Here is a 16,729-nt window from a genome sequence, read left to right as displayed (position 1 = left end):
TTCAGAAGCATTAAAAGATTCTGCGTAGTGCGATGAGCACTTTTATGTCACTAACTCCGGCGTTTTGTCCAGAAACGTACTAAGCATATCGTTTGGACTAGAAGCGCCTTGTACTCTAGTCGAAAGGTATATTCCTGTCTCTTGCTAAATTGGTAGGAAGATCGATGAGAGATGAGTTTTTTTTTCTTGTTTTAGTATATATTTTTGCTTTCTGTGAGCCCAATTATAATGTCATTTTCTCCCAGCATTGGTGTAGAGGCTGAGACTATAGACACGAGAGTAAAGAACGACTCTGAGTAAAGAAGCATCAATTGCTGGATGTACACAGTATAAGAGTTTCGTTCATTCAACGGGAGAAGAAGTGAGACAATTTCTGTTTGCCGTAATAAATGTGTAAATGAGAGAGCGAAAGAGGCAAATTACAGAGAAGTGCAGCTCCACAATGCGCGGCATAGCAAAACAGGCGGTTTTGTAGTCCCCATCAAATCGACGATTAAGTGAGATGGTGTTGACTAACTGTCCGAGCATGGACCGCCGAATGAAAGGGGAAATGATGCTGATAGGACATCCGTTGAGATTGCAATTTGACTACACGTCCGTAATAATGCTTGTTCCAATTCAACTACTTGAGCAGGCGCGCTATTCTAACGAAATGAACTGAAAAAGTGAACAGGCCGATCAAATTAAACCGAGCAGCTTGTCTCACTGCGTGATATGGCAAAGAAATGATGCCGGGAGCTACAAGCGACGATAAAATGTGTCGAAAATTCTGCATACAGTGTAGTTCTGTTATTACGCAATAGCGAATAATTTAATAGCACGTTCATTCAGTTTTGAAAGCTACTTTCCGAATTGGAAAGATTTGCATCTTTTCGAATTGAACTCGACCATGAACGCACTGAACTCAATAGTGAAAGATGTTTTACTTCTCTTATATACAACGAGGGCTTAAAAATTGTTAATGGATGGATATATATAATTGTTGTTATGAATTGTAATCAATTACATGCACCATGTGCTTGGAACATTTCAAGGTATATTTTTTTTTAACTTTATTGTGTAATCAGAAAAATGCTAGTGAAATTGTTCAAACAGTTTATTCATAATTCGGTTTAGAAAAAACGAAACATTTTTGTGTTTTTGTTACTCGATACGTAAGTGCGATGGGAAAAGCTGCGTTCCACCTCGGGTGTGTGCTGTGATAACGTGAATGAAACTAATTGTGTACTCTTTATGGGATGTTTTGAGTGTGGAATAAGGATCAGTTATCGAAGCTAGTGATTACTATTTACAGATGCGGCTGTTAAATCTAAAACGAGGACGATGTTGATTTACAGACTTGTCGCGGATCGAAAAATGAACGCTTGTCCTGTCTCTGATATTGTTTTTAGCGTGTGGCACATATTTGTAGAATGGCGAGAATACATTTCTAAATCGAGTGTGACGTGTGGACCATTTTATTTTTCTCGTCCTGCTGGGTTTACGCGAACAACACACGCCAGCGAAGTTCTGCAATCGTTTGCAACTGCGAGTGTTTTGTGTGCGTGAACGATTAGCTTGAAATGTATTGTAATAAGACACTCGTAGAGAGAAAAGAAAATATTGTGAACAAAGGTTGGACGAAATGTAGCCTGGTTGGCGAACAGTTAAAAAATGAGTTGTATTCGTCCTGGCTAAAGTTCATAGTTAATCATCAGTCGAGTTGACTAGAAAAGTTAACGAATGAAAAGAGTAAAAATAATGGAGCGGCCATGTTTATTTTGTGTTTTGTGCTCTACGCACACCAGGACTACAGTGTACGGTTCAAGAGTGATGAGAATACGAATACCAAAATATCGTGCAGCTACGAGAAAGAACGATGTGAGCTTGTGTGCGTGTTGGTGCAACCGGGCGGATGTGTCAGAATTTGACTATGTATGCCATTCATGAAAGAGCGAGAATGGGAGAGTTTTCTAACGCTGAAAAGGAAGGAAATATTTGCTTCCTTGTGGAATGTGAATGCGAATAGCGCGTGCAGATAGTCAGAAAAAAATCGCCATGACAGTTTTCAAATATCTGCTTTTTTAAACTTTCAACTACTTTATGGACCGTTTGAAGATCTGCTTGAAATTAGTAGGTTTTATAAACTCGAATGCTTTTAGAAAGGTTATTGAAGATATTTAACACAGTATGAGCTGTGTATTGGGCTGCGATTGCGTTCGCAACGACGTCAAACGTCATGCTGCAATGATACAACGCATTGGGACTCACAACGACGACGATCTCTATAAATCCGTCTCGCGCGTAGATTCCGGAATTGTAATGCGATTGCGCACCATCCTGTGGAAAAGATGTGTTTTGAAGGGTGAGCAGGGTGATGTCGTTTTTTTTCGAAGTATCGTCGCGACTGTGTGGGTGAGGTATTTGTGAAGTAGAAACATGGACTACGATCGTTTATGCTGAACGAGTTGAAGGTTCCGAGTGGCAATGCCGTTGTATAGTTTTTTGATTACTTTTTGTTTCGTATCACAAATCTGCTAGAGGTTATGTATTTTATATGACGCAGTAGGCTGGTTAGACGATTCAAATGAAATTGATTTTTTGTTCGCAATCATTGCAATTGGCATTTTATCCATTATCCGTTCATCGCAGTGATGAGTGTGATATGTTCAAATCTAAATTCATTGCGTTTTCAAATTAAAAAAAAAATAAACAGAAAGACAACAGCATATAACAGTAATAATATGGTTTCAAAACAATATATTTTAAACGAAATTTTGAGATCGCAAATTTACCATATTCAATGATGTATGCCATCAGTAGTTATTTATATATATATATTTCCATATTTCTTATATTTTATTTGTTCCATGGGAATTTAATATGATTTATCGTTAAACTTAATATTGTTAGGGTTAAATGTTAGGTTTATACATTGAAAAATATTTTTAACCAAGATCAAGACACTAATTATTCATTTGTTATTTCGATTCTTACAGGATTCTAGGCTCCACTGTTATGAACCTTTCTGACATGGCCTTAACGCTGCCTACACCATTGGACGAAAACGAAGGCCATTTCAATTTTCAAAGCATTGGTGGTGATCCGCCCGTAGCATACGTAGAACTATCACCATCGTTACAAGCAGCAGTTGACGAGAAGAAAGTGCAGAGTTGGGATCTTCCTGCGCTGGCTAATTCCCAACATAGTAAAATCCAACATACGAATCGCTCATCTCGCCCAGTGGACTATCATCTACTCCTAAGCCACTGCTATTTTGTAATTCAAATGTGGTCGTTGTATTCGACGCTTATCTACCGATTGTCTCTGCTGTGGATTTCGGAGAAAGTGCACTAAAGACCATTTTGTACGTGAACATAACGATCACACTGTCGTACCGATAAAATATCTTCAACTATATTGTGCGACAGAAGCACGTGCTCGTAACATAACATAGTTATCCTATGAATGTAAAAACGACGGTTTTGGAACGTAGCATAGGAGAAGCGGTGTTTATATTTGTGTGTATTGGATTGATTTGGGAGTGCGCCTCCCGTTCTCAGAGAAAGGACGAGTAAAGGAATTATCTGAATTAAAAGGAAAATTAAAAGTGTGTCGCCGAAGGTGTTGCATTTAAATAAATGACCGCAAGAAGCGGAAAATCATTTCCGACAGTAGCTGAAACAATCCTGAGACTAGTAGAGGCATGTCGGCCCAAAGAGACAGCATCATGGCAGCACCGTCGAGTACTCTGAGCAGTAACAAATTCAATGTTGTCACTAGTGGAACAAACTCCGGCACTGGAGATGGCAACAGTAATTTTAGCAATACTAGTGGCACTTCGGTACCCCCGATGCAGGCTTCAACGAATGTTACTATCTTAGATGGGGGAGGAGGTGCTAATAGCCGCTTGCGCCATCATCATGCACATCATCATCTGCTCGAATGTAATGACACGGTCGCGGCAGCCACCGGTTTGCAGCAGCTCTCTAATGCTGCTGCCTTAAAGCTAAGGGGCGATTGTGCTCCACCAACAGTACAGTATTCGAATCTGATCTGCACCGGCTATGGATTGACAACGTCCACCACGACTACCACAACGTCCCCTGGCAGCAATAATAATATTAGTAACGTTAGCAATATAACTCACGGCGTTGGCAGTGTCAACAACAATAGTCTCAATAGCAATAGCCACCCAGTAGGCGGAAGTGGCCAGATGACTAAAGCAGTGAATATACTCGCTGGACATAGCGTGTCTTCATCAAGTGGTGATGCAGCGTCTCGCGTACAAGTGCTTAGCAATGTGACGCTGGTGTCTAAAGGACAACAACTGCAGTCGCAGCAACAGCAGCTGCAGTTACAAATGTCGCAGACCACATCCTCGACTTCGACGACGACCACATTCAACTACATTGATGCCGCTGGAAAGAATTTCAATGTTCTCACGCCGACCGGCACTAAGCTCAACGCTGGAAAACTTATCAGTGTGCCGATAGCTAAGGTGAAAAATCTCAACAACCACCATCAACATCCGCCTCTATCTCAGCAGCAACAGCACCAGCAAATTGTGTCTTCGTCCTCGTCCGTTCCAATTGCGCAACAGCATCTTCCGGCAATGTCTATTGCTGGAGGGTTTCTGCTCGGCAATAGTAGCAGTAGTGGTAGCGGATCTGTGGCAACGACAACAAATACAATGGTGCAGAAGCTAACTGTACCTCGCAATATTCAACTCGTGACAAGGATACCGACCAGCAATAGTAATTCCGGAGTGGTTACAACGACATCTTTGAGCAATGGAGGACGAATTCTTCATCAGCAACAGCAACAACAACAGTCGCCATTACAACATTCACAATCATCGCTACAGATGCAACACCAGGCACAGCAAATCCAATATAGTAGCCCTCTTACCCACTTACAAGATACTGGAGGGGGTGCAGGGTTGCCAACACTATGTGGACCTGCGGTTGAGCTCAAAAATATTGTGCCAACGCACGTTAAACCGCTTGCTGTTACCAGCAAGAGCAAAGTAAGCCAGAATGCATCATTAAAAATGTTACAGCAACAGCAGCAGCAGCCAAAGCTTGCAAATGTAACGCTAAAGACGCTGAACGTCATGAAACATCAACCGTCTACGGTGGGTGGTGTCAACGTGAGTCTGAAAACGATCCGGAGTGCCGGTACGACTCAGAAAGGCAATGGAAACATTAACATTAGCACCACCACGCCAAATAATGCTACTTCACAGATGTTATGTCTGAAGAATAGTAATAATATAGTTACAACTTCAAACGCATTGATCGATATACAGGCGAATGCAGGGTCCGTTAATACGACCTCCATGTACACGAGTACTTCTGCACAAGCAGTATATCACAATGCTCATACCGTTCAGCAACAATCGGCTGTGCTGGGTGGTACGCCAGCATTCGCGCAACAGCACAGCACCATCAATAATACGAACAGCAGCAATATCAGCAACAGCGGTAATAATCAAGTCATCGGAATACCATCTTCCGTTGGAAGCATTAAATTGTCATCATCGATGCAGCACGTCATGGGCGCATCGAAACAGTCCAACAATGCAACAAACGTGATGAAAACGAATAAGAATCAGCTGATACAGATTCAACAACAGTCGTCTCAATCGCGTACACAATCCCCTCTAATGCAGGGTGCATTTATCGCTGGGAATCTCTCCGGTATCGGCACTCAGCAGCCGATAGTTCTGCAGCAGCAGCAACAGCAACAGGGAACTATAATAATGAGCACACCATCATCACACACAACTAAGACGTCGGGCGGAAGTCGGTACACATCATCTGCAATGGGTACAACTGTTAACTACATTGCTGTGAGCTCTTCGTCTTCGATTGGATCGTTTGGATCAGGATCAACGATGACAACGTTGACGACACCGCCAACTCCAACAGTAGTAGGAACAGGCCATAAAGGGTTGAGCAATTTGTACACGGCTGCAGCAACCGTAGGCGGGTACGATCAACCGCTTGCAGAATCGATGGTTAGTTATACCAGCGTCAAAAGTGGTGCTAGTAACTTCGCAAACGTTAAAGGGAATGGCGGCTCACCGATGAAAGCAACCAAAAATGTCGGCGGACGTGGTCGAAACAACAGTGGAGGACAATATCCCTTACATGTGCCGACTTCTACGCCATCTTCAGTTGCGCAGCATCATTATGCAACACTTGAGCAACAGTCTCTGGCGTCGGGTGCGGATCAACAATCTACGCCCCAAGCAACTGTGAACTATGCGGCATCACCTCCGTATCGTTACGTGTATACTTCGTCTCCCGCGACAACCTCTGCTAAAGCATTAACAGCTCAGCAAAGCGGATCCGGTGTAAATGAAGGAGACATTAGCTATATAAACGGACAGTCGGATGAAACGACTACAGCGAGAATCTTGCAGAGTTTGTCTCAAAAGTCTTTGGAATCCGGTAATAACATGAAAATTCTCGGTAGGCACCCATCCGGGATCGAACTATCAGGCGTTTCTGTTTCAAGCCGTCTTAGATACGATTCTTCCAGTTCCATAGATGGCGGAAGGCAAAGGTGAATTTTTAGAAAAAAAAAACAAATATACAAAATTAGATTTAGCTTTACTAATAGATACTTGTATTTTTTTCAGTGGATCTGCTGATGGTGTAACTAGCCTTTTTGCGGACAATATTCCGCTGAAAGAGTGCATCTCATCGAACATGGGGAGTAGTTCCACCTATTATTCGGGTCGAGACGACGATGAGGGAAACAGTGTTGAAGTGCGGCCTGGTCCAGTGGATCCATCGGCTGGGCGATTCTACGTTCTACAGGCAGTAATGCAGGACCACACCTATTGCGAGCCACTTTCGACGTCTGTTGCACAAAGCTCTGTCGTGGAGCAACATCATCACACGGTTTCTTCGGGTATGCTTCCGACGATGCAGCAGCAGCAACCAAATATTTTATCCAATTCAACACCAACTACACAACAATCCGCAGTTGGTTCCGTCGCAAATGCCGCAGGATCAGGTAGTCCAGCAATGGGATCGTTCACGTCAACGGGTGTCGCTAGCAAAACAACGGCAATAGCAGGAATTGCGGTCGGTTCGAGCGGATGCCCTCCCATGATGGTCCCGGTAGCGCAGATGAACTTAGCTAAGTTGACTTCGGCGGCTGTCGCAAGTGATCTACTGGCTGGTGTAGCTGTAAAAAGAGCAGCAGCCGTGACAGGGATGTTCGAGTATCTATACCAAGCAAAAGGAGGTTTGTCAACAACTCGGCCGAGAATGCATGACGATAATGACGATGTGCAGTCAGTCATCAGCAATGGTTCGCGCACCGGACAGGACAACGATCTGGGTGAAGAGACAGATACCGCGCCTGAGTGTGAAGGTGAAGATGATTCAGTAACACGGTGCATCTGTGATTTAACTCACGATGATGGCTACATGATTTGTTGTGATAAGTGCTCGTAAGTATGCAATTTGATTCACAATATAACTGATTGTAAGGGAGTTCGAAGATCATATAACGTCTATTTCATGTTTGGTTTCCGTTCTATTTTCCTACGTCACAGTGCCTGGCAACACGTGGATTGCATGGGAATCGATCGTATGAATATTCCGGACGAGTACAACTGTGAGCTGTGTCAACCACGGCCGGTGGATAAAGCCAGAGCACGTCAACTCCAGCTGCACAAGCGCAAAGAACAGAGTTTATTCCTTGCCAACAACAACGTGACGGCATCGTCTTCATCGACTCAGATTGGTGCACTTGATGGTGGGATGTCAAACACAAACCATCAGCTGCTTCCTCCAACACCGCCTTTGAGCGGAAAGAGTGGCAATTATCATCAACAACAACAATATTCTCATTCGCAGCAGCTCCTGCCAAATGAACTCATATCGCATCAGCAGATGCAAGGTCATTCGCATCAAAATAGCAGCACCGGAGCGTTCGGGGCTAATCACAATGTAACGCCTACGGGTGTAAAAGGATCAAAAAAATCAAAATCTGCAGGAGCTGGAGGATCGCGCAAAAAGTCCGATAATAACATTATGTCGGCTTTATCAGCGAATGCTGCTATAACGACGCTAACAATGGTGGGTTCAAACGGTGTTCCTGGTGGAGTTGGAAACGCCATGAACAATCCTGGCACCAGCTCGACAACGTCAATGGTTGTGTGTAGTAGTGGAGGTGTGCCATTGGGGAGCAACCTTGTTCCGTCTGCTGGAATGATGGTGGACCCCACGTCAACTACGATGTCGGCGTTGGCGCTGGCGTCATCACCGGTTGCTGGCGCATTACAAGCGTCCGCGATAGCATCGTCCGTGTCAATGCACTGTGATAGTAGTACTAGTGGCGGAGTAATGACTAAAAAGTTAAGCAAAAAAGCAGAGGCGGCCCTGAACAACCGTTTGACCAGCGGTAAACGTACAGCTGCTGGCAAGGAATTACGAAACGTCGCTGTGAATGCTGCTACGGCGACGGGTTCCAGACCTTCCAAAAAGAAAGCGAAGAGCGCAGAGCAGAGCACCGAAAAGCTCATGAATATGATCCGCACGTGGATTGATAGCTACGAGCGCGCCACTACGAACCACTACTCACCGGAGTTACGGGCCCGGCTTCAAGCGTTCGCAAAAATGCAATCACAAAATCCATTGCTCATCGATAGCCGGTTGCTGTCAGTGGCCGGTGGTGCGAGTCTCGCTCCGCGCTGTACCACTGTGCCACACGCGGGAGGAAAAATTCTGATTGGGACCAGTGATATTGAACCTCGAGTCCCAATCATTGAAGTACGAGGCAAGTACATGCTGACAAGCCAGCACAAACAGCTGCAGTCGCTGTTCAACATGGCCGCGAATGGGAAGCTGAGTCAAAACAAGAACGCCGGCCCCTTTCTCTTCCTTTACCAGTTGCCAGCAGCCGGATGTGGCGGGATGGAGTTGTGTGTAGACACTCGAACATATGGCAACGATGCGCGCTTTGTTCGACGATCCTGTCGGCCAAACGCGGAGCTTCTGCATAGTGTCGAGAAGGGAGTTGTACATCTGTACATTGTCGCAACTACAAATATTAAATCGAACACGGAGATCACTATTCGGCATGATGAGCAACTAATTCATCGAATGGGTGGTGTTGTGATTCTAACCCATACCACAGTAACGAATGTGTGTGCTTGCGGATTGATCAAGGATTGTGCTTACTCGGCACAACTGAACGAATCCGTAGGACCAAGTCCGCAGTTAGCTGGTGCTCCGCTGATTATATCCTCGTTGCCTAATAATGCTACCACCAGTTCCATTTCTAAAGGTGGTAACAAGATCGGCTCGAAGCGCACCCTTGCTGAAGGTGCTCTTGATCAACAGCATGGGAAGGCAAAGTCTAAGAAAACGCGCCATAATAGCACCGGTCGTTCCAACGATGCAAGAAATCGATCGATCTCTTCGAGCGGCGGCGAAAGCGACTCGATTGTTGGCAGTCAATTTTGCAGTCCAGTAAAAAGAGGCATTCCTGGTAGCTTGATGTCTCCTCAGCCGATTGTCTCGTCGCTCCAGATACACCATTCTCAACACTCAGACGAACAGCAGCCACTCGTCTTGCCCGGACCTCCTCCTATGGCTTCTCCTCTGCCTCTACAGCTGCAAGGAATTGCGCATGGCGGTACGTCCTACTTGTACGGAGGAGGCATCGTACCCTCGCACTCAACCATTACTTCAGCGCAGCTTCATTCTCTGCAAGATCACCAAAACCCTGCGTCAAGTCCACATCAGAGTGGGGCAGCAACGCCGTCGTCGCCTTACCACCTATATGGTGTAAATTCTCCGCCACACGCACAAACATCAGCGTTACCAACTGTTACGATACCTTTGAATGCCGGTGTACCTCAACCGTTAACGCTCCCACATCATTCACCGAATAAAAAGCAACTGCAACAATTTCACCAGCAAAGTCAGGAACAACAACCGGAAGCAGCAGCCGCCCTGTTAGCGATGGCCTCGTCTGGAGGTGGATGCGCCGGTTCTAGACCGGGAACGGCGGCGCTAGACGCCGCATTACTCGAGCATGGTACTCGCATGGAGTTGATACAACAGCAACAGCAATTACATTGCATGGAAATCCTTGAAGATGTGATGAAAATACAAATTAAGCCATCGCCACCAACGTCACCACAAAAATCAACCAGCTCGATAAGTTCACCTGTTTCTCTATTGCTGTCACCAACAAGACCGGTACAACAGCATGGTGTCGTTGAAGTGAAGGAAATTATTGGAACCGCACTGTTTCAGCAGCCGCAAGTTAAACAAGAGCCTTCTCTGACGGCTGTCGATGCTGTTGAGGATAATTTAATACCTCTGGTCAAACAAGAACAGAGTGAATTGAAGGAAGTAAATCATCCTAGTGACTTTTCGGACGTTTCCCAATCATACATTTCAAAGGAGGAGGAGAGTAAGTGCGATGTAAAGCTTGAATCGGTTATGTCAGTTAATGCGCGCGACGTCGAAGCGAAGGAAACTGATATGGTAGCTGAGACCGAAGCAATTACTGCTACCATAAAAAAGGAGCAATCGCCGTCACTGGTTGTGGATAAAAAATTGGAACAACCGTCCCCTGTACAAAACTCACAGCTGGAGCAACAACCGGTGCTCATGAATAATCTGTCTGCTTCCTCTTCGCCAGTGAAAGGTTCAAGCTCGCCTAACAATCACCATCACCATGATGCTTCAAATTTCTCTTCGAACAAAAGTAAAAAGAATAGTCCTGGCGGGGACCACCACCATCCGGCGCTTCACCCACAGCAGCAGTCTCAACAACCTCGTTCTGAAAAGAAACAGGCAACGGAAAAACCAAATCGCAAGCTAACGCGAGAGGAGCGCAAAATGGAAGCGATCGTAAAGGCGTTTGCAAAAATGGAACAATCGCAACAACGCAAACAGGAATTGAAAGAACAGCGCAAGAGCGGAGGAACTGGTGAACAGTTGTGTCACGGAATCGGTACCCCCGGTAAACGTCGTAGTATCTCTACATCTACGGTTGCTCATGGAGGTAACCTTTCTGACGATGGTACCATGGATGGCGCACTCTTAGGGGGTAATGTTTCATCGTCCTCTGGACCACTGATGGCAAATAGCTCTTGTGAAGGTGCTAATATGGATTCTTCAATTCAGTTCGGTTGCTCTCCTAACGCGAATTCATCCTCTAGCGGAGGAAGTTGCAGCGGAAGTAGTAGCAGTTATGGTGGTAAGAGGAAGAGTACCAGTGGGGGAGGTCTTCTGACAAGTATCGGCACTCCTACAAAAACTCGCTCGTCAAAGAAGAAGAAAAGTAAGGCCGTCAGTCAGCATTTTGCTTCTTCGACGCAACAACGCCGAAAGAAGCTAGCGGCGGCGGCAGCTCGTTCAAGAACGAAATCAAAAGTGAATACTAGCCGAGTACAACAGTCGCAACACCAAAATCCACAACTCACATCCCAACCGTTGGTCCTGAAAGACGTGGAGAATGAAATTGCTAGTGGTAGCCAGTATGCAGGCGGTCAGTACGATAAGGCAGCAGAGTTATTGTTAACCTTCTCGCAGTCTGCCAGCAGCAGCGGGGCGGCCCAATTGATGGGAGTTAGCACACCAAACGTTACCCTGGATGTCGGTGGAGAATTGTCAAGCGCCGGAGTACCCGGTGGTGTTGCTAGCGGCAGTCTTCCATTGCTTAGTTCCGCTTGCATGCTAGTTGAGGCGGCTGTTGGCCCGCTGGAGCAAGCTTCAACGGTGCTTATAGGCGGGAGACCGCTAAACCTTCCCAGCTCGGTAATGGGATCGGTCTCTGTGCCGTCTCCACCGGTGCATGCTCAGACACCAGAAGTAGTTTCAACGGAGCAAGATTTTAAGTACCCGGCAAAGGCAAAGACGAAGAAAAGCATGAGCCGAGAGTGGCTAAGTGGGCATCATCTGGCAGTAGAACAGATTGATTCCTCTTATGCGGCAGCCAACGACGAAAAGAGTACTAGCGGCAACGTGGTCGACGTAGCAGCTGCACTTGGAACACCTTCTGCTGCTAATCTGAAGAGCAATTTTGACGATGCGAGCATGGCCTCAACGGTCGCAGAAGACGGTGGTAACATAATGAATGCAGCGAAAAAAGTAGAAGAATTCATCATGCAAAATTCAGCACAATCGGACGATGTCAAGGCTGGTGTTATTCCACCCTCATCAGTGGGAGTTTCGTCGTCTGTCTCGCACAGTGGCTCTAATAAGTGGACACCATCCATCGGAGAGGTCTCGGCCTCTTCGGAAAAAATGGAAAGCGCCGCGGTTAAGAAACGCTGGTTGCGACAGGCGATATCGGAAGAGACAGACGAACACCCGAACTTAGCCGGAGGAGGAGGAGGGATACACTCGTCTTCATCATCTTCCTCTTCGTCGCCTCCTCCACCGAATGGGTTTACAACACCACTGAAGAAACGACGTGTCATACGGATAAACCCACCACCGTTAGCACTGAGCTCAATTTCTTCGGAAATCCAGCTGAAGCAGCTACAGGAACAGCAACAGTTATATGTTGTATCGACTGCATCCCCTCAATATACGGGCACTAGCAACAGTGTTACGACGAGCGCTGGAAATGGTGGAACAGGTGGCACCGGTGCCCTGTTTTGGAATAATTCGTCTCCGGAAAAGCAAGCAATGGATCTTTCGTCACATCGCCCTCCGAAGGCTAGTGGCCCAGTGAAAATGCTCACTCCGCTTCACTTTGCCGATCCTGGACCGATGCCGGAAGTTAATATCCCTGCACCTTCCACATCTCCACCGGTTTCTTCTGCCACTGCTAGCATAAACGTTCATCCGCAGCTTCATCTTGGCGGTGCTGTAAATGTGTCGTCACCGCATCAACACCATCTTCACCATCATCATTCTTTTCCATTGCTGCAGCAAATTCACCACCAACCACATCATTCGATCCCGTTAGTCTTGTTGGAACAGATGCAGTTTGAAACAAACACGTTGGTAGTAGAAGACTCATCGAGTGCGGCGGTGAATGTCGAGCCGTCGTTATCAGTTGAGAAAGAAACAGCAGAACAGGAACGGGAAGGATATGCACCAGCGGTAACGACGTACACACCTGTCGCCACGAGTGACACAATCGAGATTGTTGCGGAGGCAGCTCCAGAACAGCAGGAAGTTGTTATACTATCGTCTATGGAAGATTCCGTAGATTTAGTAACTTCTGAACAGCCTGATGTGAAGGTGATCAGTTCTTATGACAGTAAAGCAAAGACACGTAGTAAAGGCAGCCAAAAGTACATCGCCACCGTCGAAACAGAAGTCGTCGTGGAGGAGTGCATTCCACAAGAAACTGTCCACCAACATGAAGATGACGCAGAAGTAGCTGAAAAAATTGAGAAAGCAATAGAGCTAAGTATCATCTCAGAGGCTTCTCCTGAAGTTGTTATTGAAGAAATGATGCAAGAACAAACAAATGAGAAGTCTTCTCAGGATCAGAAGGAAGGGCATGAGTCTCAATCTCATGAGTCGATTTCGCTCGGGGATTCTGGGAATGTCACCCACTCTGCAGTGTCTGCGTCTGAAATGGATGTAGTCTATGTCAAGCAGCAGGAACAACCCGCGATGCACGCGAAGCAAGAAGATGAGATGATGGAAGAGGAAGAGGATCGTGATGCCGAAGACGGTGGAATCAGCTACTGTGAAGCCGACGAAGAAACGAATGAAATATCGCAGGATCAGCGAGAAATTTCTGTTGCGGAATCGCTTTCGTCTACGTTTGATGAAATTGTCGAAACAATTGTTGAGGAGCGGTTAGCTGCCATGAATGACGAATGTCCCTCGGGTGTGATTGATGGAAGTGAGCATCCAGGCGATGACACGGATGGAGGGGCAGAGGAAGAATCGGTACTGGTATATGTCCAAGAAGAGGAAGAAGAAAGTGCTACTGGATTACGAAGCCGTGAGGAGGACGATGACGCTTTGATGCGTGAAGTCGAAGAGGAAATGATGGAAATGATGTCTGAAACCAGTGCGCTGAAACTTCGTATGCCGAAAACATTATCCGATGTTGAGAAGACCGTAGAGTTTGTGGTAGACGACGAAGACAATGGCGAGGAACCGTTAAATGAGTCAAAGAAATCGGAAACAGCGAACGTTGTAGACCCCATTCAATCACCACCAGTTGCAAGTTCATCGCCAAATGTGACAAACGGTACAAAGGAAAGTGAAAAAAGGACTTCAACGGTGAAACCAGTGGCAGAAGAGAGTGACCAGAGTGAGATGGCGGATCTCCAGAAGGTGATTGCTTCGTTTCATTCAGAAAACATAATGAATCTGATTTCACGAAACAAAAGCAAATCAAAGAAAGGTAACAGTTGCAGCACTACACCGCCAAGCATAGCCGGAAGTGGAAGTTTTGGCGGTAAGAAACAGACGAAGCTTAACTTCGATCTCAGCGTCAAAGATGATGCTGTAAATGTGACATTGCAAAAGGCTGCCACAATTCCGGATGCAGTTCCATGCGAGGGTAATACCACAGAAAAGCCTGCTGGCATTACGGTTTTACCACCAATGGTGTTGCCTCCGTCGTCAGTGTCGGTCTTGGCAGCGTCAACGTTACCGCCGCCGTCCCTAATGACTACGTCACCTTCAGGTGCCATGGGTTTGCTTGGAGTGAAAATTTCAGTCACTGGGACGACGGGGGGTGTTATCCTGCCGTCGGTAACAACCTTTGGAAGTGAACCGATTAGATCGTTCTCGACGCTTCGAATGGATCCCATCACGCCTCGGGACTCGATGGGTTCGGCAGGACATCTAAGCACACTGGGTGGATATCAGCTTCATCAGCGCAGTACCTCGGGAAATACAACCACATCGTTCTTGGACTATCCAAGTACCGGATCGGTAGTGGGCCAATCGACAGGAACTCCGACAGGAGTCGGATCGGTCACCAGTAGCGGAGGCATCTACCAGTATCGATCAGAGGTGTCGAATCTACTTGAACGAACGGCGATGCTGGCGCCGCTTCATCGATCGGCTAGCTTTTCGATGTTGGGATCCACCACATCGTCTATCGTAGCTGGTAGCAGTGTGACCGGCAAATCATCCCTTCTTCTCGGTGCAACCGAATCCCTTTCGACGTTGGGTGGAACGACATCGTCGGCAACCGGAGCTGGAATAGGTACATCATCGGCAGGAGTAATCACCCCAACCGGAGGAACGCCAGCGGTGGGAACATATCCGAAAATATTCACCAAAACAGCCAGCTCCGATCCGCGTCTCAATCCGGCATTGCTGACGGCAACCCCTGGAGCCGATACTGCGCCAGCCGGTGGAACAGCCGTCGCGAGTGCCCCTGCGACTCCGAAACGCAAGCTCTCTATAACTGAATACCGCAAACGGAAACAGCAGTCTTCCACTGATTGTGTCGTATCCTCCACCAAGGCGATAACGTCAACGATCACTTCATTAACCGGCGCTTCTTCGACATCGTCTTCTACGGCTGCAACGACTTTGGCGATTGCCACATCGTACAAGGGAAATCGTAAGGAAGAATCGGCCGCAGTCAGTAGTACCATCAGCAGCAACGATGTGACCAGCTCGATCAACCGTGAGCTTTGTATGGAGCTAGATCTTGACGCGCCGGATGATCCCAAATCGGGTGACAATTCAAATTCCTCCTCAGCTTCTTCTGGCGGTAGTCGTTTGCGTGGATCTACGTCCACTGGCATCAGCAATGGCACGCTGACTAGATCGATTGGAAAGGATATGGTCGGCGGAAGCGTATCACTTTCGGATAATGCCTCCTCGATTCACCATCTGCACCATCACAGCCACTACGAGACACTGTCTTCGACTGAAGAAATAAGTAAGAATCAAGACTTCAACGGTCGATAAAACAATGCTAGTTTTCATTCCTTTTCTACACGTTCTTTTTTAATTGTTTCTGCTTTTTACTTCTAATTTTAGCTACCACATTCAGTGCTACACCGACCCTGGCCGAGCTGCGCAGTGAAGGTGGAATGTCCACGGAAAGGTTGAAATCGCTGAAATATTTCCCCTAAAGGTGCCGTGTCATCATTTCAGGGACAAAGAAATGAGAGTGATAGCTTTTGCCAGAGTTAGTAAGGGACATGCTGGCCATGTCGTCGTCCAAACGTAATGGAACCCGCCACAGTCATGATGAACTATAATGTGGAAACAGATGTATTGATAAGAGTAAAATGAAGCAGAATAACATCTTCAAGAAAAAGGCCCGATTAAGAATTATTACAATACTCTATCTTGTAAAGATTTCATTAGGACGAAATATGAGAAGTAAAAATTAGGAGAATTATTAGTTTTCTCTGACAGTTTCGTGGCTTGACGAAACCATCCTGAGATTTCTCGAGAAGGATAAGATCAAGCACACACGAAACTGCCGTCAATATTTTTGTTCAACTCGTAGCAAAAACACTTGTATGGAACATATGGTGATGCGTACTTTTGGAAATGGATCACTGCAATCTTTCGGGAATGTAGAGATTAGATTCCCTGTATTCTCAGGAATGATACATTTTTTATTCCATTGACATTTGAGCTGCTTTACGCGCTAGCCATTCCATTAACAGAATTGGTAAACTACTTGGTTGTAATAAAATAGAATTGAGTTAGCAGGATTGTTGTTGCAAAGTTTGTAAAACGCGTCGAGAGTAATCGGTGTTAATGTGTTTCCTCGTAAAACCCTCTTTTTTATGAAAACCAAAAACGAAATC

At 46.1% G+C, this 16,729-nt stretch overlaps 1 protein-coding gene across 1 annotated transcript; it reads left to right on the top strand.

Annotated features, from left to right (window-relative positions):
* The first annotated feature begins 3,685 nt into the window (after window positions 1-3,685).
* On the top strand, window positions 3,686-16,039 carry LOC128730207 (serine-rich adhesin for platelets). The gene is made up of 6 exons (XM_053823239.1): window positions 3,686-4,802; window positions 4,860-6,552; window positions 6,629-7,450; window positions 7,556-9,671; window positions 9,753-15,843; window positions 15,945-16,039. The coding sequence occupies exons 1-6, from the start codon at window positions 3,686-3,688 to the stop codon at window positions 16,037-16,039; spliced, it is 11,934 nt and encodes a 3,977-aa protein (XP_053679214.1).
* The last annotated feature ends 690 nt before the right edge of the window (window positions 16,040-16,729 follow it).

The sequence above is a fragment of the Anopheles nili genome, chromosome 2 (assembly GCF_943737925.1).
Source record: "Anopheles nili chromosome 2, idAnoNiliSN_F5_01, whole genome shotgun sequence".
In the NCBI taxonomy this organism is placed as follows: domain Eukaryota; kingdom Metazoa; phylum Arthropoda; class Insecta; order Diptera; family Culicidae; genus Anopheles; species Anopheles nili.
Note: the sequence above shows the minus strand (reverse complement) of the source record. Positions and strands in the feature narration are given on the sequence as shown.

Bases quoted from the DNA above. Each gene is read 5' to 3' on its own strand.
- LOC128730207 (XM_053823239.1), top strand. From the start codon at position 3,686: ATGTCGGCCCAAAGAGACAGCATCATGGCAGCACCGTCGAGTACTCTG. The intron at 4,803-4,859 runs AACAACAACAGT...TGCAACACCAGG, and splicing joins AATTCTTCATCAGCAACAGC to CACAGCAAATCCAATATAGT. The intron at 6,553-6,628 runs GTGAATTTTTAG...TATTTTTTTCAG, and splicing joins ATAGATGGCGGAAGGCAAAG to TGGATCTGCTGATGGTGTAA.